The sequence below is a fragment of the Hyalella azteca genome, unplaced genomic scaffold (genome assembly GCF_000764305.2).
Source record: "Hyalella azteca isolate HAZT.00-mixed unplaced genomic scaffold, Hazt_2.0.2 contig2887, whole genome shotgun sequence".
Classification (NCBI taxonomy): Eukaryota; Metazoa; Arthropoda; class Malacostraca; order Amphipoda; family Hyalellidae; genus Hyalella; species Hyalella azteca.
In genome coordinates, this window is record NW_025933145.1 from 65,053 (window position 1) to 91,272 (window position 26,220).

Genomic DNA, 26,220 nt, shown 5'->3' on the forward strand with positions numbered 1-26,220 from the left:
TACCTGGGGACACTAACCACTACCTGGGGACACTAACCACTACCTGGGGACACTAACCACTCACCCGGGGAGTGGGGACACTAACCACTACCTGGGGTCTGCTGGGGACACTAACCACTCACCTGGGGACACTAACCACTCACCTGGGGACACCAACCACTCACCTGGGGGCACTAACCACGAACCCGGGGGGGTACTAACCACACATGGAGGCATCTCAAAATCTTTGTAACAAAATTTGGCAGTTAGACGCCGGGAGCATTTATAGGTGTTCAGAACTTCAGGGGTTGAATTTCACTTAAGCTGGACGCTGGTCGTACCATGGCATCCGCTGGCTCAACGCCTCGGAGCGGGATAGTACGGCATTTTCAAAGTTCGAGAAAGATAATTCTAGAAAGATAACGTAGCAGCCGGCCGAAGCCGGCTACTGTCACGGGAGCTCTGCACAAGGGACCTCTTGCCTCAACGGTTCGAACAGAACTCCCGAATGCACTCTCCTTCTTCTTCTTTAGTCGAAATTTGGAAGGAGCTCTGGAGACTTGTCCAAGGTAGCCCCTCGACCGGACGTTGGTGTTCAGGTGTCACACGTCTGTGGGAAAAACGACAGGGGTAAGACACTGTAAAAAGCGGACTGGTTAAGAGATTGCTGCTACTAGGTAACTTGTGCGACTATTTGCATGAGAAGAGTTTAAAAAAAAAACATATTCGTACATCATCCCCGATTAGTATCTACTGACATGCCCTACACTATGCCTCACATGAGATTGCGGATTCTACCGAAGGTCCAGCCTGGGCGGCACAGCCTGGAGCTTCTTCTGACCAAGTTGGTCTAAGAATATGGGACTGTGAGCTGCTACCTCACAAACAAACAAAACTCCTGTGGGAACGTCGTCGGCATAGTCCACCGTGTGCACCCCCTGCACCGATGGGAGGTCTCTCATCATGACATTAAATAAAAGAGGTGAGAGTATTGCTCCCTGCGGTACCCCAGATTTGATTTTTCTTAAGGATGACACTTGGCCCTCAAACTGCACATGGAAAGTCCGGTCTGTAAGGTAGGCTCTCAGCCATCTTAGCAGGGCTCCGTGGACCCCACATTGGCTCAGCTTAGGGGGGCTTTCGACGTCGCCTTGCTGGAGTGGACCAGGTGGCCAGACTAGAGGCTGCCATTCGCGCTGCCCTCACTGCCAGAACACCACTAGTTGCGGTATTTTGTGACTTATCCAATGCTTTTGATAGAGTCTGGCATACTGGCTTATTATCCCTGTGATGGCCTAAGGGAGCCATTCTGCTCAAGAAAGAATCCTAGCCTTTTGTTAATTAATGATTCTAATAGTTTACTGATGCATGACAGGAGTGAGATGGGTCTATATGATGAAACTGAGGTGAGACTCTTGGCAGGTTTAGGGATGGGCACAATTAGAGCAGCTTTCCAAGGTTCCGGGACAATAGCAAAATGGAGACTTTGATTGAAGAGGCTGAGGAGCCACTTCGTATGGTTTGGAGGTAAATGCAAAAGATGAAAATTGTGAACACGGTCTAATCCTGGGGAGGTTTTTCTTAAATGATTGAGGCTATTTTTAAGCTCATAAAGGGAAAAAGGCTCATTAATTGGAGAATGGGTATCATCATTCAAGGCAAGTGCGAGAGGCAGGATTATATGTTTAGGATAAGGAGATGGTGCTGGACACGTGAGGAGCTGCTCATAATGGAGGGAGAGTGCTTGGGCTTTACTGAGAGAGTCTGTAACAACAGCATTGGGCAGAATAAATGGCTGTGATTTCCGCACAAATGGCGTTCTTAGGCGTTTAACTTGTTTCCAGAGTTGTGCGATAGGTGTGTCAGAAGTGATTTTGCTGCAATAGCCTCTCCAAGACTCTCGTTTTGCTCTCTTGACTTCCCACTTAACTTTTGCACTGCACCTCTTAAAAACAATGAGGGTAGCAGGTGAAGGATGGGAAATTGGGAAATTAAAGCTCTCTTTGCTGAATGCACTCTCCTGCTCACATGTTAAGCAGCAACATCCGGAGCATGTACACAATAATAAACTTTCCGCGCAAGTGAAAACGGAAACTTCATTCCTCAACCATGCTTCATTCATGTGAATTTTTTATTACAAATTTTAATAAATAAAAACACTTCATGTAAAACCACTCATATTCATGGTTGAACTAGTATAAGGTTGACCCACGAGGAGCTCATATTCGCGGATTAAGCTTGTTGTTTGCTTGTGACGTCACTGATCTCAGTTATGTCACGGGCATTAACCAATCACCAAAATGCGTTCAAACCAGTCAACCAATCGGCCGTGGGAATGATGAGTTTGTCAAGCTCCTCTCTTCGATTAGAGACTTGCCATACTCCGCGAGGCTAGAAGCGTTGCGTCTCCCCTGCTTTGAGCATAGGCGCCTGCGGGGTGACCTTATCGATACGTACAAGTACGTACATTGACTGTACAGGGTGTTAAAGCCCCAGTTCCAGTTATCAAGCAATAGGAATACTAGAGGCCACTCTCTTAAGCTCGCAAAAGGCAGATGCCGACTCAGCGTAAGGAGCAACTTCTTTTCACAGCGAGTAATTAACTCATGGAATATGCTGCCAGAGTCGGTCGTCACAGCGCCATCTGTAAACAGCTTCAAGAGCAGGTTCGAAAGTTTCTGGAGGGACAACCCGGCCCTGTACAGCCCTTCATGCTACGAGTGATGAGGCTTCGATCATCTTGGAACAGACACTGCGACGTGCGCGGTGCTGATAAAAATTGTTGTCGACCGATGAACAGGACCGTCAAGGACCTTAAATCGTATTGTCAAAGTCTATGTTTCTCGATCTCTGTGACGCAGCAAGAAAGCTGAACTGAAAGACGGAACTTCTAGTGGGTCAACCTTATATAGTTCAACCATGACTAATATTAGTAATGATTTCATGCTAGAGGGCATTTTGAATTAGCACCAATATGCAAATACCAATTTAAGACGAATAGAGTTTGTGCAAGGTATCGGCTGTAGACATGTTTACGCTCGACATTGCCTATCAAGGCATTGATGCAATGAACACGAAACCATAAAGCATTTTACCAAATTTTGCAAATTAAGCATGCAAAGTCATTACCTCATTGTTTGGAGAAGTCCGTTTAACATTATCTCACATTTAACATTTAGAACATAACATTTAACATAACATTTTCTAGTAGGTAGACGACAACGTGTCAGTATTGACATGGCCAATTTTCTTCAATGCCGACACTTCTAATCTATTCTAGTGTTAACGGAACCGTGTCAAACTGGGCATCAGTGGTCAGTGGATTCAGTGCGCAGTGGCGTGTCACAAGGAAGTGTTCTTGTCCTTATTTTGTTCGTTGCTTTTATAAACGATCTGCCAGAAGCAGTGTCCAGCGTGCAGAGGTGGGCAGTAGCGCGCTACATGTAGCGGTAGCGGTAGCGGCTCTACATTTAAGGCAATGTAGCGATAGCGCCCGCTACATATTTAAGTAGCGATACGAGGTTTTGCCGCTACAGCGCTACCGCTACATTTATATAAAACTGTACGAAAGATTTCGGTGTAATGTTGTCAACCTCAGCCTGTTACTAGTGTCAACATGTTAGTTGTTACTTGTTAAGTTGTTACCGTACCACTTTCAGGTATTTTTTCATCTTTCAGTTTGCTTAGTTATTTTTACACAGTTATTTTTATGTTTCACCTTCCCTACATGGATGTCTACTTTAATCTACCAATCTCAAAAATAATCTACATATATATACAAAAAAAGGACTGATTTTTTATGTATATGTGGATACTTTCTTAGATTGGTAGATTAAAGTTCACATCCATGTAGGGAGGGTAAAAATAAAAATAACTGTAACTTCTATTTACTGTATCTAACCCTGGGGTAACCCATACTAGTTCGGTTAGGTTAATTGCAATAAAGTTGCATTGATATGTTTTAAAAATGTTCTATTATTATTAAATGTTAATGAGTAAATCCCAATAGCAGAACAATAAATATTTAGAGATTTCCAATAATTTTGGCCATTGTAGCGGCTAATGTAGCGCGCTACATTTTACTGTAGCGATAGCGGTAGCGCCCGTTACAATATAGTGAGTGTAGCGGTAGCGGTAGCGCCCGCTACATTTAGAGCATGTAGCGGTAGCGGTAGCGCCGCTACATTTCCAAGTAGCGCTGCCCAGCTCTGCCAGCGTGTGCTCCATGTATGCTGACGACACAAATTTCATAATACAGTGAAGGATGCGTCGAACGAAGCGCGTTTTCAAGATGATCTTGACAGTTTAGTTAACTGGGCTGATACTTGACAGCTGCGGTTTAATGCTGACAAGTGTAAAGTACTTCACCTCGGGAAAAATAATGAACAGCAAGATTACAGCATGAGAAGACATGGTTGCAACGAGAAAGTAATGATTGAAAAGTCTAGTGTGGAAAAAGATCCCGGAGTTTATGTCGACAAGGAGCTGAAATTTTCTAACGCTCATACGAGTTCCTAGGTGCAGAAGCGATGAAGCAGTTGTTTGTTGCTGTCGTGCGCCCGAATCTAGAGTTTGGAAACGTTGTGTGGTGACCAAGATTTGAAAAGGACAAAAATTTAATGGAGAATGTTCAAAGACGTGCAACAAGGATAATTCCAGGCTTAAAGGGCAAGTTCTATGAAGAAAGATTAGAGATTATGAAGCTTCCAAGCCTCGGTTATCGACGTCTGCGTGGGACCTTATTGAAGTATAAAAGTATACTCATGGTTTATACAAGGTCCCCGAAGGATTACTAGAATTTGAAACAAGAACCAACACCAGGGGCCACGGCTATGAACTAATAAAACTGCGCTGCAACTTCTCCACGCGACAACATTTCTCCTCGCTTCGAATCACAGACGTGTGGAACAGCCTCCCCGATGACATCGTTGGCACTTCAAGTATGATAATGAAAACGCGAAGGGCCAAGAAAACATATAAGTCGAATAATCGACAATATAACAAATTTATTTAGTAAGGAACAGAAACTGGCACATAAATATTGAAAACTGTGAAAACTGGAGATTATGGCTCCCGCTCGAATGAGGTCCGTGTCGCACACGTGCAGTCCGACGAGCGGGAAGCTGAGAGAATACGACAGAGGTTTCACCTTTCGTTGCAATTATGGATTTAAAGTAATGGTTATAGTATTAGTTATATAGCTAAAGCCATATAATAATAAAAAAGGTATAGTAATTTTATGGTTATAGTTATATAGTAATAGTTATATAGTAATCGTTTCAGTCATAGAGGATGTCAAGTACTTCCTGGATTTATCAGATAGCAGCACGCACCCCCCCGGCCCCCGATCACAGGCTCTCAACTGTGACAAGTCACACAGCTCACCTCTGACCAAGTGCGCACGCCAATCATCGGGTTTGTCCCGTGCTCGTCCCGGTAGGCGACAGACGTCAGGCAGGGCGACAGACGTCAGGCAGGGCGACAGGCGTCAGGCAGGGCGACAGACGTCAGGCAGGGCGACAGACGTCAGGCAAGGCGACAGGTGTAAGACAAGGCGACAGACGTCAGGCAAGGCGACAGACGTCAGGCAAGGCGACAGACGTCAGGCAGGGCGACAGACGTAAGGCACGGCGGCAGACGGCAGGCAAGGTGACAGACGTCAGGCAAGGCGACATACGTCAGGCAAGGCGACATACGTCAGGCAAGGCGACAGATGTAAGACCTGTCTCTTATACACATCTAGATGTGTATAAGAGACAGCGGGACAGACGTCAGGCAAGGCGACAGACGTCAGGCAAGGCGACAGACGTCAGGCAAGGCGACAGACGTCAGGCAAGGCGACAGACGTCAGGCAAGGCGACAGACGTCAGGCAAGGCGACAGACGTCAGGCAAGGCGACAGACGTCAGGCAAGGCGACAGACGTCAGGTAGAAAACCGCTGACGCTAGATCGTAGCAGCTCAGAAAATGCACGATTGAATTTCCGTGGCAACGTTGGAACCAGGATGAAGGTAAAAGTTTCTCAATACGTGAACAGGTCGCTGCTGGAAATTAAGCGAGACTGAATGAATGTCACCCAAGCACATGATCAAGGTGTAGAGTGCTGCTTCTGACTAACCTCTGAATCCAAGAAACAACTGCCAAAGACTATATATGCATACTGAATCAGTTAAATATAGTCATATATTCAGTTAAACTTAATGCTAACGTTTGCGACCGGAAAAGTGGCCGGTCGCACCCGAAGCTACGAGACAAATGAGGTAGTTTTCAGCCTTTCAGGTGGCCGCCTGAAAACGGCTTTTCTTGTCATGAACGGTCACGGACTAACGTTCTACTAGACGTAGGTACTAGTATCGTTTTAGACATATGAACGCGTTCAAGAACAGACTAGATAAAGCTATGGAAAAATATATGTTCAGACTTGAAATGCCTAGCACCATATCGAACCCGGTGGAAGTCTAGTAGCTACTTCAAACTATCGCCAGTCATGAAAAGATCCGGTCATATGACACGAGTTTAGATCTATGAACAAGGCACGAAAAGGAAAAGAATCGGCGACAGGCCACATCAGGCCTACACTTCCGCGCCGACATCACTATGTTATGTTATCTGATCTCTTCATTCACATCCTAGTCATCCGACGCAATCCGTTTTATATTTCACTGTACCAGCAAACTTGCCTCTACGCTTCCAATCAAATATTTAAAGTTTACACTCATAATGATAGAAAAATAAAATTCTGATAGCCTTAACTTCTCCCTTTTCCCTGTCGGGAGTACGACTGTATAACTTGAAATCGTAAGGTAATAACCTAACCTGGCGTTGGATTGTGGATAACGCAGTTATAGTTAAATCCTGAAGTTGACTTGGGGGATTTTCGTATAAGATCACATAAAAGTTCGTCTGGGCTCAGTGGAGATTTAAAAAATGTGAAGCCGTTTCTTCGGTCGTCATCGTCGTCAACTGTCAGTTGGACTAGGTAGACAGTCATTGCAACAAGACGCGAGGCGGCGTTCTACTAGGTACCAATGGAAGAGTAGTATGCGGCCACTGCTTAGCCAACAGAGGGCTCCTTCCATACGGCGTATTTTTAGCAATATGATTTCTAGACCATCACGCTGATTCAAGGGCTGTAAGCTTGGTCTACCGAATTCTAGCACTCCCATGAGCTCAGCAACTGAAAATAACCGAGTTAGAGATTAGTCTTCACAAGGCTGCTTTGGCACGGAACACGGCACCGCCCGATTTGCCGTGATCTGTAAGATATACGTCAATTCTGCGGGTACGGTACGTCATTTAAATAAGGGTTTTAAATGGGTACGTCATTTGAAAAAGAGGGTTTTCAGCGCTGTCAGATACGATTTATTTTGTAGTTTATGACCAGGCAGAAAGTGTTAACGAGAATTCGTCACTTCGAAATTAGCAGGTGCCCCAATTATCTGTTGGATCTCAGCTGTTGCCAGTTAGGTTCAAAGGTGAGGACCGCATCTTGCACGCGAACGAGCTTGTTTGGTCATCAGCCTCGACACCGCGCATGTTGAAGGTGTTAATTGATGTGTAGGCTAGGTATCGAGTAGGTCAATTGGCTGTTCACTATTCTCTGCACACATGCTGATGACAGGTGACGTCCTGAAGGCTCCGGTGCACATCCTTATTGCGTTACGGAGGTAGTTTAGAAGGGGAAGGTTTGGTTAGCTGGCGTATGCATACGTATATAATGCATACGTAGTCTATCATACATCGAACTGTAGCTCTGTACAGGCGGAGTTCGGTAGGCCGGTTATAACCCTATGTCGCCAGGTAATGCAGCAAGTTGATCTTTTAAAGCCAGCTGCCCTACACTACTTTGATAGTGGGAATTGCAAACAAATGTTATCCGGATGAACTCAATCATAGCGTACAATACAATACAGTTGATAATGACTCAAAGATAAAAAACGATCAACTATAGATCACCATTGAAATGAAAATGCAGAAATATTCAACAAATTTATTAACACATAAAATGGATATCAGTATGACAACAGGATAATAAATATAAGACAACACTAAATTGCAGAGAAATGACCCAAGCATTAATGTTCGCAGCAGACCTACAACGCGTGTATATTTATTTGAAGGAGGTCGACCCGAACCAAGACGAGCTCATAGCCGAGAAAATTGAAGACGCGCTGGGACGCGTGATGGCTCCTGACGAGCCTGCAGCGCTCGATGGTAGCGTGGCCGCCTGTGGGGGCGTCTCCTGTACAGACGAGAGCAAACCAATAATTAACAAGGACACAAATTCATTTCCAATTATGTACAGGAAAACTACTACATGACGCTAATTCAATTAGAACTAGGCAAATATACAGATAACATTTATGATATCGGTCAACGGGGTTAAGGAATTAGAACTCTCGACTGCAGGAGATGCAAGCTAAACAAATGTGATCACCCTCAGGTATGGTTCATCAATTTAGGAAGCAAACTCCGAATCTGTAGATGATGGTGACAACTGCTCGAAATATCTAGCGCCAACCCATCTTATTATAGCGATAATTCATATAAATCAAGCAAATAAAGTCAGTTTTTCACACATAATTCTTCGAAATTGTTCCCAATATAGTTATTCTGAAATCTAGACAGTAGACACACTCAGGATGCTTCATAGAAAAGGAAGCACAGATCGAACTTAATTTATATTTATCTGGTTTAAAAAAAGCGAGTATCAAGTTCGACCAATGAACGACTTCCACTCAGATGAGAAATAAAAACATTTCACCCGGGGAAGAAATGTCTTTGCACTCATAAAAATTTAAACTGACGTAGTTAACGTGGAAAACAGTAGGGTCGTCCTCTTGAAGATTAATTTAAAAATTTTCCTTCAAGTCTTTAAAATATAGGTAACATTTAGCTGTGCCCCAAATAATGTTAAAATAAATAGTAAATGTTGAAGTTCTTCTTCAATTATTTAGGAACCAAACATCGATCTAGTAGCTACTTCAAACTATCGTCAGTCTTGAAAAGATCCGGTCAAATGAGACGATTTTAGATCTTCTATGAACAAGGCACGAAAAGTTCAAGAATCGGCGACAGACGGAATCAGGCCTACTCTTCAGCGCCGAGATCACTATGTTATGTTATGTTATGTGATAATACCCACCATGAATACGTCTTTATTGAGATTTCTAATAGTTTAATTAAATAAAAGTGTAATTTTTTTTTCCTGAAAAAATGAACGTTAAATCGAAACTTAAGATGATTGCGTCTTTAGTATTGTTTCAGGTCAAATTATTATAGAAGGAACTGGGACGGAACATTTTTCGGTTTGAGTTCTCCAGTTTTCTTAATTAAGTCACAACTTAGACTCGCTAAGTCATATTTATGATTAAGTCACAACTTAGACTCGCTAAGTCAAATTTATAACAATAATAAATTCAATGCTAACGTTGACTGACAGGGCTAGTTTCAGCTCAGCCACTACTGATAGGGTCAGAATATTAGTTAGGTTGTTGTTCGTTAGAATTCAAGACGAGTCCGTTACACGCGTTCGTCAAATTTGCAAATCCAAAAAGTTCTGAGAATACTCTTCGTAAATTTAAAACTGCTTTGCAGTAACTCAATTCTCTACGAGCGCGTCGTGGAAGAACACGCTTCATGAAATTGTTAAACGTATCAAAAGAATATAATTACAGAGCCGGACTAAATTTTCGGCTGAAGATATTCAAACAGATAGCTTCTCACTAATAGATATCTCTCGCAATAGATTAGCATTGATAATATCCTAGGAAGTAGTTTCGCTACGTAGTAGTAGTTACGCCCCTACCCTTACTACTAAGTAGTAGTTACGCCCTACCCTTCGCAGGAACATCAACGGAGCGAACAATCCTCTGACCTTTTTACTGTGCTGGGGAGTTAGGTGCGAGGAGGCGGCGCTTGAGGTTGACTCCATGATGAGGGAGCCTGCGTCGGTGGTCGATGACGTCTTAGGCAGCGGCACGTTACTGAAGCGCGGAATCTCGACCACGGGCACGACTGGCAGGATGGCAGCGCTGCTGCTTGTAAAGTTCACTAGCGGGTGGTGGCGGTCGCGCACCATCACAGCGCCCAGGATCACCTAGTGGATCAATGAATTAAACGTAAAAATAACAATCATATTACCAATGATAAATTGAAAAGTAAAAATGACTTGAATTTGAAGGATCGCTAAAAATCAATCTCAATCAAAACTCCATAGGTAATGTTACACATTTTTCATGAAGCTACAAGAGCGGTAAATTTAAAAGCGTCAATGGTTAAAGTAATAGGTACTACATTTTCATTTTATCTGTCAAACTAATTTTCTTTTCTTTTCACCTGACATCGGTTGGCGGAGGCCCTGACGCGGGCGCTGAGGTGGCTCTCGTAGACGCTCATGTCGAAGGGGTCGACGCAGCCCTCGAGCTGCTGCTGCAGCTCCTGGACCTCCGCGCCGAGGCTCTGCATGGGCACGAGATTAACTTGCAGGCACGGCACGGCGAGTGCAAGCGGAAGAACACGCGAGTTTTTCATTACCAAAGATAGGAAATATTCAATTTTTATCATGTACTCTATTCAATAACAATGATGGGGCACATTGTAATAATTCGAAATTATCGATTTTAAAACTGTGTTTTGCCAACTACAATCAAATGAGCATCTATTATCATCTATTAAAAAGTTTTGCAATATTAAATTCGAAGGAAGTGAGCATAGAAGCTTCAACATTATTTTGAGCAGAGAGCACATACGCGCTCTTCTCAAGTCAGGCTTTACCACTGCTAATTCGGTTCACCTCGAACTGAGCATCAGCAGGCAGGAGCGCAGCCACCACAAACTTCAGATCAAAGATGAGGTGCAGCGCGAGCTGCTGGCTCTCAGCAGCCGTGACGGCGGCCACTGCATCCTTGTACGCCGCCACCACACAGCGGCACACGCTTCCGGCCACACTACGGCTGAAATTGCTGCTCACAACGCGAGTCAATCCTTAGTCGTTAACTTTGGGGATTGTCACTGAGGATTGTATTGATGGTGGTGGTGATATCGTATGAAGAAAAAGTTCATATGTATACCTACATTTCCCACACGCACGTGTATCAATCACTGGCGAACAAGTTTGTCAGAGCCCACACATTAATTCTCCCTGAAGTACAATTATGTTCTGTTATTCGATGATAGACTCACATTATGGCAGATTAACAACAAGAATATCCCACTAATTTTGATGCAAATCATGAATAACATATTTAGTTTCGCTGGAGAATATCTCAAAAAGCCGACTAATTTAGATATACTTGATACGTGTGAGATTGAAGGCAGTTCGCAAGCTCATACAAAAATATTATATGATAACTAATAGAATTTCTCTGTTTAAACTATAATTAAAACAGTCTACTGACTGAAATGCGACAATAATTCTCGAAGTTTCGCGCGGGCAGCGTAAGAAAAATAACGGAAAGCTTGATAGTGTAGCCTGCTACGGCCTGCACAAGCGAGATGATGGGGGTGTGATGGCTACTGCCCTGCTGAGCGTGTGCAGGCCATGGCTACTGACCTGCTGAGTGTGTGCAGGCCATGGCTGCTGACCTGCTGAGCGTGTGCAGGCCATGGCTGCTGACCTGCTGAGTGTGTGCATGCCATGGCTGCTGACCTGCTGAGCGTGTGCAGGACGGCAGCGTTGAGGCGGGCACACAGGCCATGCAGGCCGTGCAGCAGGGCAGGACTGGGCTGGCAGGGCACGCGCAGGCTGGAGACAACCTTGCCTTCAGCGCCGTCCTCGCTCACCTCGACGCTCTCGCACAACTGCACGCGACGTCACGCTTAGTTAGGTAGCTTCGAAATAAATTACGTAATACATTCAAATAAATATGAAAAATATATGTATACATAAATAGATATAAATAAATTCCTGGACGGTTCGAAAATGGCAGAATAAATAGAATTCCCATTGTAGTCTTGGAATTTTCGGCACAAAACATGTACAATTATGAAATGTTTATGCACATTACTGGCTAAACATTAACACTAACAAATGTCTTAACAAGTTTCTTGCTTTTCGAAAACGATACCCTTCAAACTGATCAGGTTATAGTTGCCAGGTCATAGTTTATGGTTATGTATTGCATAGGCAGATTCAGGGTTAAATCGTGCAACCATAATATACAAGATGTATAAATCAAGATGTATAAATCAAGATAATTCTAAACACGATAATTTTCAAACATCTAAATTTAAAATTCAAAGAATAGTTAAAATTGGATAGAAGAGCTTACACTACAGTTAGTTACGTACCGACATGTTGGCAAGAGCAGCAGCCACGCTGTCGGTGGTGAGGGGGGCGGTGAGGCGCGTCCTGAGGCAGTCCTGCAGCTGCAGGAGGAGGCTCGCCAGGAAGCGCTCGAGCAGGGACGTGTTGGCAGCCGCCAGCGCCGCACGTGTTGTGTCCCACACATTCTCGTCACTGCAGCTCACGCTCAGACCCAGACCGATTCGCTGCAAGATAAACGGCTAGTTTACACTCAAAACTAGGCGGATAGCTGACTAGCTTGGCTCTTAGCGCAGTATATGACGATAAGTTTGTTATTGTTTACGTGGCAAAACTGACCCTGACAGTGTCGGGGTTGGTGAGCGCCGTAGCAATAGCACAGAGCTGCAGGTTGGTGCAGTTGTTGCTGAAAGCGTGCATGAGGCGTGCGAGTGACACGCACGTAACCTCGTGGCTGCTCAGGGACACCCCACGCCCGCCTCCCTCGCTCTCCTGCAGCATATCCTCGTCTTCAGCTGGTCGCGTCTCAGGCTCACTCTTTAGAGCCTCGTTCTCGATGTCACGAATCAAACTGCAGATACAAATTGAGCTTCACTGTGAGACGTGCACGATTAATTGGACTTATTGAAAGTTTAAGAAGCTCTTTGCATCAGAATACATTGAAAAAATATTCAAATATTTCGATCAAGTTATTTAAGTAAAACAGAAAATAAAATCTCTATTGCCGAGATTCTATTTAAATCAAGTAGGAGCTTTGCTGTGCACGAGAAACGACACCATACTCAAGAATGTCAGAATAGCAAATAGGACTGAGAATTATTCCCGAGCAGAAACACCAATACTTTATTGAGGCTCATGGAGCTAGAGCACATGACACACCCCAGGAAGACGTGGCCAGACTCCTGCTGCAGCAGCGCCAGCAGAGCCTTGTAGTCCTCCAGGCTCTCGGCGTGGCCGTCACCACCTGCGTCATGGTGGTGTTACCACGTTATTACTGACCACTTCTTACTTAACCCACAAGAATAACATCAAAACAATGACTTTAAGAATGACAAGTCAGCCTCTTACTTACAATTGTAAATAATTTGCTTTGAAATAAATAATTTTCTATGATTGGAATAGACAAGTCAGCCCCTTACCCAAAATTATTTACAATTGCTTTTGAAATAAATAATTTTCTATGATCTGAATAGAAATACAGAAGACGATTATAAATATCTGAGGCATAATTGCAGAAATTCTCGAGTCGTGCGACTCAGCATGGCGAAGTGTAGATCTATGTCTTCATACCTTCAATCTGAATTTCATGTTAAATTTATTGTACTTGTGCTCTAAGATTTTAACTGACGATGGAGCAGGACTTCGAAACATTTTCTCTTCCAAAGAAATTATGATTATGTTGCTGTTTTCGTTGTTTTTAAAACTTATGTGAATTTGCGGTCTAAGCAAGCAAGTGATCTTAATATTGATGTCAGTGAAGTGAATCCCGCCTGTACCTGCGTGTTGCATGTGCTGCAGGTGCCTGTACCTGCGTGTCGCATGTGCTGCNGCATGTGCTGCAGGTCTACACGCAGCTGCTCCAGGGCGGTGTTCAGGTTTGAGCAAATTTTCTGGGTGCGTTGCGTGTAGCCCAACGCCTTGTAGGCCAGACCTGCGCAAATATTAAGGAATATATAATACATAGGTTATTTAGGTAGAAAAAATAATGTAATTATCTATACGTATGTAATAAAATATATTATGAATTATAATATAAGCTGGCATTTTTGCAAGCTTTTGTAAACCTCGCGGTTTTCGAGAGTGCATAACACTACAGTTGCACACTAGCAACAATGGCAGCTGATCACGCACTGATATTCGATAACGTATTTGTATAGCATAATTCGCGTCGCCACAAAGGAAATACAAGATTGCATTCATCTCTCTATCAGTGACAATTATTGCCTAAAGAAGTCAGAGACAAATGCAGATGTTACGACACAGGCATCAAGCGGTACTAACTTCTGATGCATTCCGGGACTTGGTCCAATAAAAAGGAATTATATTTTAACAGAAAAAAACACTTGACGGGGCATTCTTGATCGCACATCTAAGAAGGGCGAGGAAGTTTTTACGTAAAGTGTTGTTGTCAACGCATGTATCTTTCTTTCAGCTTCCACTTTTTGGTTTTATTACACCATAAATCAGCATAACATGTAAGCTACATTATAAATCATTTCATAGCTGAAATATTCTTCATCAGATTATTTGTTATGAAATAAATAACGGAAATAAAAAGGAACTAACAACATAAAAGGAAACAGACAAGCTGTGGACTTGAACTCATTTCATATCTGAAATACTTTTCATCGACTATTTGTTAGGGAATAAATAACAGAAATAAATAGGAACTAAGAACATTAAAGGAAACAGGCAAGCTGTGGGCTTGAACTGACCGCCTCCCTGCTGCAGCGTGCGTTGTGAGGCAGACAGCCAGCCCACCTGATCAGGCAAGTCTCCAGCGGCCTCAGACCACACGTACGACACCACGCCCTCTCCCTCACTGCACCGCACCCTGAACATCACACACAAAGTCTAGAGTGCACTCAATAATACGTAAAATTATTTTGGATAGAATAATGAATTTAAGAATAATTTATTATATTTACTAATAATGGCAACATAGATCACAGCTTGATTACGTTGGAGATAAGGTATGAATGGCTGACATTAATTCTTTCTCAAACGAACTGTGATGAACCACAGCGCTGGTCATCTCGGGTGACACTCCTAAGCAAATGTTGCGCGGCTTTTAACCCACAATATTAAAACCTCGACGTTGTTAAGAGCTCTCACTCAATATACTGTAGAGGTTGCATCGCACCCACTTGTGAGCTAAAACGCACTCTTAATCCAGATTTTAAATTCAATATAATAAAATCAAGGAATTTAGGCTGAGTGTCATGAATGTATTTGTCAATGCGCTTCGCCTCGCGCAGAAAATTGTTCTGTGATGCCAGCAAGCACGGGCATCCGAGATGCGTGTACACGCGATTAGTTCATTTAGGGACACCAAACTAAGACTATGCTGCAAGCACCACCTCCAACAGCTACCAAGCGCCGTCTACCAGCGACACTAAGCTTGCTAAGGCTCCAAATGAACTAAGAGAAATGAACTAAGCTCGCCAAGGCTCGAACCCATGACTAGCTCCTCTCATCTCAGTGCCGCTACCACTGCGTTATAGTGACGCACACAGTCTGCACTCTGCAAGATTATTGCCAATGCTTGTATTATTAGAAGATTCCCGTTTACAATGCGGCGATGGTATTGATGATAATTGTATACATTCAATTTATTCAGTATAATAGTTTTCAGTGTAAATTTTGTGGAGTTTTTTAAAGGTAAAATTTCATAAAAAAGGTAAATTCTTGTACGATAAAATGAAGCAGGTCGTGGAAGAGTAGTAGTAGTAGTAGGGGGGAGATTTCTAGCACTTCAGATCAACTTCGTCTATTTCGCGCCGAAGGTGCAGTTTTCGGTTTCGCAGGTTCAGGTTTCTTCGTTAGTTTTAGGCTCACAGCCTGATCCATCTGGTCTTGAGTGTATGCTTATCTATTTCTAAGGCGCAGGTTCGATCCGTCTTCTGTCGCTTCATCTCAAGTGTGGGTATTTTCTGACCTATGTCAAGGTGCCGTGCTAGATATCCGGCAGCAGGTTACACTCGATTATATATCGTCTGAGGTTGTCAGTTCTAAAGTTGCTTCGAGGAACTTCTCTCAGCATCCTAGACAGCATTTCATTTGGGCTGAGAGCAGTGGTGTTGGGGTAGTAGTCTTGCCGAGTATCACTGTGGCTCGGGCATTCCGCCATAACATGCAAGACCGTCAGGGGTACCAAACAATCATTGCAATACGGCATTGGACGGCGTTCGATCAGGTAGCTGTGAGTGAGGCGCGTGTGGCCGATCCTTAGTCTGCACAGCGCTACCTCCATCTTCCGGGATTTCTGGTATGATGAACTCCAGGCTCGTACACAGTCCTTAATTGTTCTCAGTTTGTTCTCTCTCACGTTCAGCCACTGTTCCTTCCAGATATGGCGGATGCTTGCCTTGATGATAGGGTAGTGGTCCCGGCAAGGGACCTGCTCGCTATGGATCGCCTGGTCCGAAGAAGGTCGTGGAAGAGTTGTCTATGAGAGATAATGGAATGTTTTCTCATTCATCCAGAACAAGTGATGTAGAACCCGTCTTCCTTAAACATTAAACCTAAATCAATAATGCATGGCAACATTAGTCAACAGTAGCTGACATGATATGCATGAAAACCTAATGCAAATCAGAAAATTCATTGATTATTTTACTTGTCATTGGTGCAGATGGCGTGGACGAGTTGAGTGACGTCGTCGAGCGCCTGTTGAGTTGCTCTAGCCAGCTGCAGCCTGACCAGCTGCTGTGCCCTCGCCAGCACACAGCCTCGCACCACCTGCCGCCATACGCACCACCTGCCCACACCCAGCGCCTCCGTCACCTGTAACACCCAGCAAAACTTAGCACCTACACCCAGCACAAGTGTTGTGGCCAGCACAACATAGCACCTTCACCAAGCACAATTGTTGAGGCCATCACAACATAGCATCTGATAAGCTATTGGCTAGCATCTTATAGGGTGAAACAAAGTAGGTATATAGTTTAGAGAATAAATATAACTTAACCACAAATTACTCTTCATTGATATATGTGCAATATAGTAAGTATGTACATTCTGCTTTAATCACGCGGAGAGCAGGGCTCAAACCAAGCCTCCTCGCGACACTTGGAAGCAATGGCGATCAGGAAACCTAAGCAGACTCCGGTTCTGCCCTGATGTCCAGGCCATCAAATATGTAATTAGTCAATGAGATTTTTTAAATAGTTCAATACCTTGGCTTAAGTAGTTCAATAGCAAATAGTATTGCAAACATCGTGGCAATCTTTCTTACGCTGATTGACAGTTTTCTCGAGAATTTTTAAAAATGAAACTTTCCACTTTGTTCCGAACAATCATGCAGACAAGAGGAGTTCAAGCGTTGATCTTTTTAACTACATTTTCTGAGCTAATAATAATAATGATAATAATATTAATAATAATAATAAGTAAGAAAAAATGTGTTAACGGACATTGATATTACAATAATTCACTTGTTCTGAAACTATTAAGTAGCCAATATGAGGAACAGGTAAGATGAAATTACTTTCACTGGTAGTAACAGGAAAGATGACACGTTGCATGCAATTAGATTAACATGCAACCTCAGGTTTAGGTAACAAAGCTGCCAAAATGAGTTCTAAAGATTTTTTCTTCAACTTACGCTTGAAAATTACATCATCATTACAAAAAAAGCTTGCCAACGTTATTTCCTTACGTTATTGCTCATGGCATGAACATATAGTTTTCAGTATTCAAATGCAAATGCAGGAGCTAAGAATTAGAAAATGATAGCATCATCCAAATTACGTCAACTTCACTTTTATTTAGAAACGGAAAGATTTGAGCCCCACAATGGTCAATTACCGCTAAGCGAGACATGGATGCAAAATTTTCAGTATTCCAATGAAAAGATCTAGAACAAGCAAACGCCAAGACTATGCAATCCTAACTCTCTTTTTGCTGGCTAGCAGCATATCAGTTCATTCGAATTCAGACTGTTTATTCAGATTTAGATGCAGGAGCGAAAACTTTAGAGTTCAATCTTCACAGTTGAACTAAAGGCCAACGTCTGACCTGAGACCAGGACATTTAGGTGCAGGAGCAAAACTTTATAATTAAATCTTCATAGTTGAACTAAAGTCCAGCATCTGACCTGAGACCAGGACGTGTGAGGAAGTTTCTGAAGCATCTGCAGCACGCCGGCCTGCACGGTGCACACGGACTGCACCGAAGGGCAGTAGCCTGCGGGTGAACAATTATCACACTTATTGAAACTTACATTTGTTCTAATTTAATAATCACCTTTCTTCTGAATCTCGAGTCTATTGTGTTATTGCGGTACTCGTCGTGAACAAATTACCATAAGGTAAATGTTGATGATTTTGATCTGCTTCCACTATAGCTCAGCAATTCTAAGGAAAATGTAGCGAAGGCTCGCAGTCATCATGATAGGGCACGATAGATCAAACCATGATAAAAGGAAACAGCTAAAATCAATCGTAAAGTATGATAGGAAATCGGAGGAGGCAGCCAACAGAAGTGATGTATACCGAGTATGGAGGTGAGATGAACCGTGGCGACCTCCGTGACAGAGCGCAGCCACGACACGACGCTGTCGCTGAGCTCGCCTTCACCCAGACGGGACCCTCCTGAGCTCACGCGCGGCCTGTGAACGCCATTTGTGTGGTCGATAACTTATACATTTGTGCATGCAGAAATTAATAGTTTTTACATAGGCCTCGGTTGTTTTTTTCACTTTATTAACATTTGATCAGTGTATGAAGGAGTTAATACAGAAAAAATGTGAAAACAGTTTAACTTCCTTATGCTATTCGCTTTATGCACACATCTTAGAGCAAGATAATACTTTAAAGCACATTATCATAGAAGAACTAACAGGAAAAGATCAACTCAAAATAAACGAGTACCTATTTTAAAAATAGCTAAATTGAATGGCTTTGGGAAGGGGTTACAAAAAAGTCTTTAAAGAACTCCATCTAGAAAATATTTTTGAAACGAGTGTCAGCATCATCCTTACGTCTATACAATCAATGTAATACACATCAAAAAAGCCATAATTCCAGGCCCGTATTGCCCAGCATAAGTGTGGTCCAGCAGCGGACGTGAGGCTGGTGGCTGACAGACCTGTAGGAGCGGACGGCAAGAGGGATGCTGTCCACGAGACGCTTGGGCTCGTCAAAGTACGAGACGGGCGACACGCTAGCAGCGCTCGTCACGTTCTCCACCATCTGCTCCACTGCGCTCATCGCCCCACCATCTATGAAGATATATTTTATTCAACATTTTCAGATGGTGATTTCAACATTTAGATTATGGCCAAAGGCTACAATGAAGTCGTTAATAAAAAACAAGCATGTATTTCAGTATTTCGGTAGTCAGTTAATTTACATGGATGTATTAACACGTTGACTACGAAGTGGTACATATGCGTACCACAAAATGTATTTCTCCAGGTCGTAGTGATACATAATTAAGGTTGCCTAAAATCGGCCAAATCCGAGAACAAAAAAGGCCAAAAAAAGGCCGATAACTCAATATAAACTAGTTTATTTGTAGCTTCTGCTATAAAAACTATATTTATTTTCTTTTTTCAGTATTTAAAGTTTAATTAGGAAGTACCCCTACCATAAATTTTAGCCGGCCAACGCAATTGAGAAAAACTAAATCACGGAATTTGTCCGGAAAAAATGACCGTCTGGCAAAACTGTTTAAAAACAGTACTAAAAATGAAATAATAGTACAAGATAAAGCAATCGGAGTCAACGTGATAAATGGAGAAATGAAACGTACGTATTGCGGAATAGTGAAGACAGCAACGTTTTAGAAACATCACTATTGGAAATTGATTCTGGGCTTCATAAGTCCAATACAACACTCTGATGGTCAACCAAAAAACATCAAATAATCCAATATCTTAATGCTGTCAATTTCAAAATCTTGATGTGGACACAACACAAACTTACGATGCCTGATGCCTTGCTTTCTAGCTAAACTTTGGCCAGTATATCTAATCATGCAAACCATGAAAGTTTCATAAAAGAATGCAAAGTAATAGAAAGCTTATATATATAATGTATATGTACCGGCGTGGAAAGCAGCGTGCAGGACAGTCAGGGCGCGGATGAGCTGCGACGCGAAGCAGGTAACCAAGGATCGTGCCGTCTGCAACACAACTCGTCATCAGATTATATGCAAGAAAACAACCAGTAAATCTACTTAGATTTGTGGGCAGCATTCATACGATGTACTAGCATTTCTCCATGTACCATGTTTCAATGATAAAAATATCATTAGAATGTTTGTTCGTGATAATATTTTAAAAAGCTGAATAAAAGAGATCAGCAACTAGCATTCTCTCAACTTCTGTTATTTTAATTTACAAAATGGCTGTTAAGAGATTATGACTGGCATCTAACTACTTCCTAAATGAATATTAGTCACAAGGCAGTTTTCAATAACAATGAATTTTCTTAGGAAAAAACTTGTAGCAATAACTTATCAAATTCGCAGATCGATAGTTTAATGAAGTAGCAAAAGACAGCCAAATAGTTACTAGTTCTCTGCCAAGTAAAGTAACACATAACAAATAATTAATTCGTATAGAAACTTCCAATAAAGTTCAGCTATTTTAAACAGTGTCATGAAAATTCACCACAAGAATCTCATCAAATACGCAGGCCCAACTGGCAATCTGTTCACCTGTTGCGGCGTGTAGGAGGTGAGGGAGCCTAGGAGGACGTCCTGCAGCAGCTGCAGCACAGCCTGCAGAGTGGCACTCAGACTTTCTCCCTGCAGCAGCTGCAGTGACACCACGGCTTGGCACACACTCTGCTCGTCAATAAACATTCTTCAGGTGATAACAATTTTCAGGAGATTAAAATACATCAAACTTAAAACTTTTTGAATCGAAGCAAATTTTGCTGAAAAAATGGACTTTACTTGTACATAATTATAGGAAGAAAAATTAGTTAACGTATGTACACTAGATAAATTGACAATGAATGAATAGATAATATGAAACAAAGTTGACCTGAGTTGAACTGGAGGAGCTGGTGATGGTGTGGTGACAGAGACGCTTGATAATGTCAGGCAGCAGCTGCACGCTCGCCCACTGCCTGGCTAGTACCGGGAACTGCTCATCCAGGTCCACCTGATGCATCAGGAGCAGCAACCTCTTGTTTATTATCTAAAGCTTTTGCTGATTGCCATTTGAAAATCGCATTATTTTTCAAAAGAAAGATTTTGCCATTGTAAAATGAATGCAAGCATTGATGATACACTCAGAGCATTGCTGTAAGGTTAGACAATAATGACCAATGAGTGATACTATTGAGGAAATTATTCCATCCTTTATTAACCCTCCTGTAGTCTTTGGATCAAAATGACACACATTTCTGACCCTGTGCCCAGAAAACATAACGAGTATGCCAAAAATGAACATTACAGGAGGAATACAAGCATTTGTTTTGTTGAAAATAGATCTAACCAAACTAATAATAGCAATTAAATATTCCACAATTAAGCAAATAAATTGAATGCCTTTTGGTCCAAAACTGAATAGCTTAGTCAAAAGGAGCACCTGGTATGTTGCCTGAGAGAGTATGAGGGCGGTGTGTGTATGCTGAGTGAAGAGGTAAACAAGGGTGGCAGGAAGCAACTGCTCTGTCTCCAGCAAGGCCCATACTCTACTGCTCGCCATCACCACCACCTTTATTTGAGCACCAATGCTCAATAGTGAACTACTTGCTCCATCGCCACTGCAAGAAAAGACCAAGTAAAAAATAGGTACCTATAGGTATATATTGCATAAAAGTTATTTAGCTTTGGTACATATGCAGTAAACAATAAATTCAGTCCTAATTTAGATGCTGCCTAAACAAAATGTAAACAGTTGCTACTCACTAAAAAATGAACAAATGATAAACCTAAAGTTCACAAACAAGGTTCAAATTAAAAAGATAAATTCATGCTTAATTTTGATAACTAGGTAGCATTAATTTCCATTAAATCCACATGAATCATGAATTTTTTTTGCAAACTTTACAGTTTCTTACAATGCATCAATGGCAGGTGTTGTTTTGAATCCAATAAGCCCTCTGTGCTGCAGGCTGGAGCAAAGCCTCTGTACAGCGGCCACTTCCGTGCACACGCCTGCAGCGCTGCTCTCCATGCACTGTATGGTGTCTGCAGCTTCTATCAAGTCACGGTACCTTTCCCTGGACAGATAAATAATGTGCATTGTTAAATTTTGATGAACACATTAAGAACAAAACAAAATGATTACAGAGAACAGAACATCAATTTTATTCAAATTATATTATGGGTATCAAATTATTTTCAATGAAAATAAAATTACCTCAATAATCTACACCCATGAGACATCCAAAAGAAATTTAGCAAATGCCACCAAGTATTATCAATGTTCTAAAGTGAGTATAAACAATTATATATATATTGCATTGCATGTACAAATGGTAATATAAGCCAGTAAATTTGTGATATAATACAATATTTAAGGCCATTGTATACTACCAGGAGTGTTGAGTGAAAATACAATGGAGTTGTTCATTGAGAAAGTTACATATATACTGGTGCATAATACCAGTTCTAAGCATCCAATAATGACTTGCAGCCATAAATGCTTTAGCTTCATACAGTGCAATAGCAGTGCAAATATACTTGTACATGGAATAAAATATTTTTTTGCAAATATAATGATGATAAAATAAAACAACAGATAATTAGGAAATTGTATGGAAATTAAAATATAAATAATACCCTCCATACTAGACTCATATTCACAGAAAATTTTGCATTACCATCATGTTCACTGCAACTAAAAATTTTCAGTTTCTTTGAGATGAACTTTTCATGCACTAAACATAATGATGGCAATGATGCAAACATTATAAACAGATAACGTAAGTGACGAAATAGAAAAATTTACTAGCTTCAGCAGAAAAAGTTTAACAAGATTCAATTTGATTTTCATCATCATTACAAGTTTACATCATTTTATGATTACATTTTCAAAACAAATATAGTTACTATATACAAAAAGATCCAATCCACTTCAAGGAAATGATGACATCATGACAAACCATAGAAAAAATATGAATAAATTCTGAATATATATTACTAGAAAATGAAAAATTTTGGGGTTGAAAAAATATGATAAAATAGTTGTATCTACTCACCCAACCATTACTCGGAGATCTTCTTTTTTTCTTTCAATTGTATTTTGTATTTTTTTCAACTCAATAGCCACTTCTTCAACAGTGTGAGTCTCAAACAACTTCTCAATGTCTTTTTCTGTCTTCATTTTGAAGTATTTTAATACTAATAAGTATATATCTGTGAGGCTGTGAAATATGTGTAATGAAACATACCAATTACAAATTCATAGTAAACTCTCCAGAATCGCAAAAAAAAACTATCCAGCAGCGGTTTTAACTGGCTTTACATGACCTCAATACGTACCCATAAAAATTCATAGTGGTAAAGCCAAGACTTTTTTTAGATTCCTTTTTGAGTCCTAAAAGTTGAGTAAAGTCAGTGGACCTAAGACCAATTAGGTATCATGGATAGGTTGTTATTCCAGGAGTATAATGCAAATAAAATATTATTTTTATAATAATAGAAGCCTTAATTAGGCCTAATACTTACCCATATATATACTATATAAACCTCATCTAAATGCCAATGACAAAACACAATATTTTAAAGACCATATTGATCCTCAGCAATAAGCCAGGTGATCAGAGCCACTTTAATATTTATTTGACTCCACCACAATTGTACCACAAAGTTGGTGCAAATACCTGCTAGACTGCTTGTATTTAAACCTACAGTGCTCACATAAATAAACTGACCAGATTGATCACCTTTTTGGTTGGTGTCTTTGCAGTCAAATTTTGTAGGTCTGGATTACAATTAGAATAGAATAGAAGTGTCGGCATTAAAGAAATAGGCCCATGGCTAGCCGTGACGGGATGCATATTATGTGATATTTTTTTATTTTTAGGAGTATATAAACTTTTTGACCACATGTTATGTTGATGATGTTGTTTTGTTAGATTAGTTACTCAATATGATTGAATTTATTTTATTGACTGAAATATGGAATCTTGTTACTGTGATATTTTATACGACTAAGGAATGCGTAGGCATATTTTTGTTTCGTGACTGTAACAAGGAATCTCCTTTGCCATGTTATTATCTTTCGGTAGCATGGCGTTGCAGTCGTCTGCTGAGTGCCACGCATTGTTACTTCGAACGACCTATATGCATTGATAAATAACCAAAATAACACCTAATGCACTCCTAAACAAGCAGTAACTTTTTTCATTGCAATGTTGTGACTGGGTAGTCAGCTATAGTTGCGAGGTTTTATTTACACTTATTCTCGTACAACAGTAAATCATTATGATTATCACACAAGAATAAAGTCCTTGGACAGAACAATTGCACATTAAAGTGAATAAATCATATGTCAAGTAATAATTTACCTTTCACACATCTAAGAAATAAGTCTAAATGTGTCACTGCGTCAGGGCTAGCAGAGGACGCAAGCATGGAAAACTTATACCATTAGGGCAGCGACTAGAACTTTCCAGCCATTTCTTGGAGTTGGGACTGCAATATTTCCGACACATGAATTACCTATCTAATCCAATTGTTAACAAAAGTGCTCAATTGGGCCGCAAGATCCCAAATGTATTAAAAATTTGTCGTGTTGGGAGCCTCAACATTACAAAAACAATTAAGAAAATTCCAATCCTGATCTTGTTTGGCATTTTTTAAACAATAGATATCAGAAGTTGAGCTCATAAGCACTATGCACTAGTATGAAGTATGCACAAAACACTCCACACATGCCACTGTGCAGAGAGTGGATGAATACCTATTGCAAGATCTTTGGCATTGGCAAAGCTTCAGTAGCAAAATTTACGCCTTCAGAAGATCTTGCCAACACATTTAGATTGCATTTAATATATTTGTCAGTGTTTGGCCAATTATTTAGAAAAAAGTAAGGTTTCTGGTACGTTGGATGGATCTGGATGCAGTGAAGCTTGTCCGGAAATCAGTTGCGATGAGTTCCTGCCAAAAAATGTAAACAACAAGTTTACGATTGCATAGTTGCGGTCACATTAGAGTGGTCAGACTGCATTATCACAGGTTCAGTTGACACTTGCTGTACAATCAGACTGTTTTTAGGGTAAAATTGGTAATTTGGGGTAACACGTGCATTGTAAATAAGTTTGTGGCCTGTAAATAGTTTTTCATTACTCAGCGTAAATGGCTCTTCATTAAAAATTACCCGGCAACACATCTTGAAAATGGTTGGCAATGCTTTTGGCTTAAAATCCCATATATTGGTGATGCAAGATTGCAACTGACGCTGCTTCCACCCTCTGCCCCCTGGCACTCGTGTTCAGTTGGTCGAACAACACTGTAATACAGCTGGAGACACTGTAATACAGCTTTTATTCTTTGATTATGAGTTTGATATATGGCAATTCAGCAATCACAGAATCATCCAACACTAAGCATAGTGGCAAAGCAGAGAGTTTTTTAGACTCTCCCTCTAGTTTGTTTTTGAGTCGGGTAAACGCGGTATATTCCAACATCATGGGTAATTCCGTCACCTCTCTAGTTTTTCCTTTATATTAAGCTTTGTTTTAGTTCCATGCGTTCGTTGATGGTTGAAATGGTGACGTCATACATTTGCGCGTCGAACTAATGCCAAAACAAAAGGTCTTGGCCATCTAGCGGGAAAATATTGAGATCCAAAGAAAGTCAATGCACGCTACCCAGTGAGATCATCGAAAAATGTGTCAAATTTGACAGTTGACCTTGCCCTACCAAATAGTGAATAACTGTTTGTATAGGAAGAATATTATGGTTTGAGACTTTCAAATACATCTGTGAATATATTAGGAATCCTTTAAGTATACTTGTATTTGCTGATTTCAAGTGGTAAATAAATTAATAGATGATTAAGTTGAGGAATGGATTTAGACACATGAAAACTAATTCCGTCACAACTTGAATTGGACACACACAGATCGTTCCAAGCTATGTAAAAATTTTATGAAATGACATGTTTGCAAAGTGCAAACCGCGATTTTTTTAATCAAACAAAAATTTATGACATTCGAGCCGCGAGATTTCATACCTACTGAAATTATATGATATTAGAGCCGCGATATTTCAGACAAAAATAGGACTTTTCCAGACTAGGCCATACGTGTTTTAAGCCTATAAGAAGTTCATTTATTTGCCTCAAAT

General features: G+C 41.2%; 1 protein-coding gene across 1 annotated transcript; it reads right to left on the bottom strand.

Annotated features, from left to right (window-relative positions):
* Window positions 1-7,954: 7,954 nt before the first annotated feature.
* LOC108676987 (conserved oligomeric Golgi complex subunit 1) lies at window positions 7,955-23,318 on the bottom strand. Its single transcript, XM_018165133.2, has 21 exons — window positions 23,127-23,318; window positions 21,984-22,145; window positions 21,509-21,686; window positions 20,960-21,079; window positions 20,629-20,757; window positions 20,013-20,091; window positions 19,054-19,186; window positions 18,459-18,574; window positions 18,062-18,150; window positions 16,583-16,749; window positions 14,679-14,797; window positions 13,797-13,894; window positions 13,740-13,752; window positions 13,123-13,207; window positions 12,583-12,814; window positions 12,270-12,470; window positions 11,629-11,780; window positions 10,774-10,942; window positions 10,317-10,439; window positions 9,856-10,077; window positions 7,955-8,220 (listed from the first exon to the last, which is right to left on the bottom strand). The coding sequence occupies exons 1-21, from the start codon at window positions 23,249-23,251 to the stop codon at window positions 8,089-8,091; spliced, it is 2,844 nt and encodes a 947-aa protein (XP_018020622.1). The 5' UTR covers window positions 23,252-23,318; the 3' UTR covers window positions 7,955-8,088.
* Window positions 23,319-26,220: the final 2,902 nt, after the last annotated feature.

What these genes read in the sequence shown, in the direction of transcription:
- LOC108676987 (XM_018165133.2), bottom strand. Translation starts at nt 23,251, where the DNA reads ATGAAGACAGAAAAAGACATTGAGAAGTTGTTTGAGACTCACACTGTT. An exon ending in ACACCTGCCATTGATGCATT is followed by an intron (nt 21,687 to 21,983) that starts GTAAGAAACTGT and finishes CTTTTCTTGCAG; the next exon opens with TGGCGATGGAGCAAGTAGTT. An exon ending in GCACGCTGCTTTCCACGCCG is followed by an intron (nt 19,187 to 20,012) that starts GTACATATACAT and finishes ATATCTTCATAG; the next exon opens with ATGGTGGGGCGATGAGCGCA.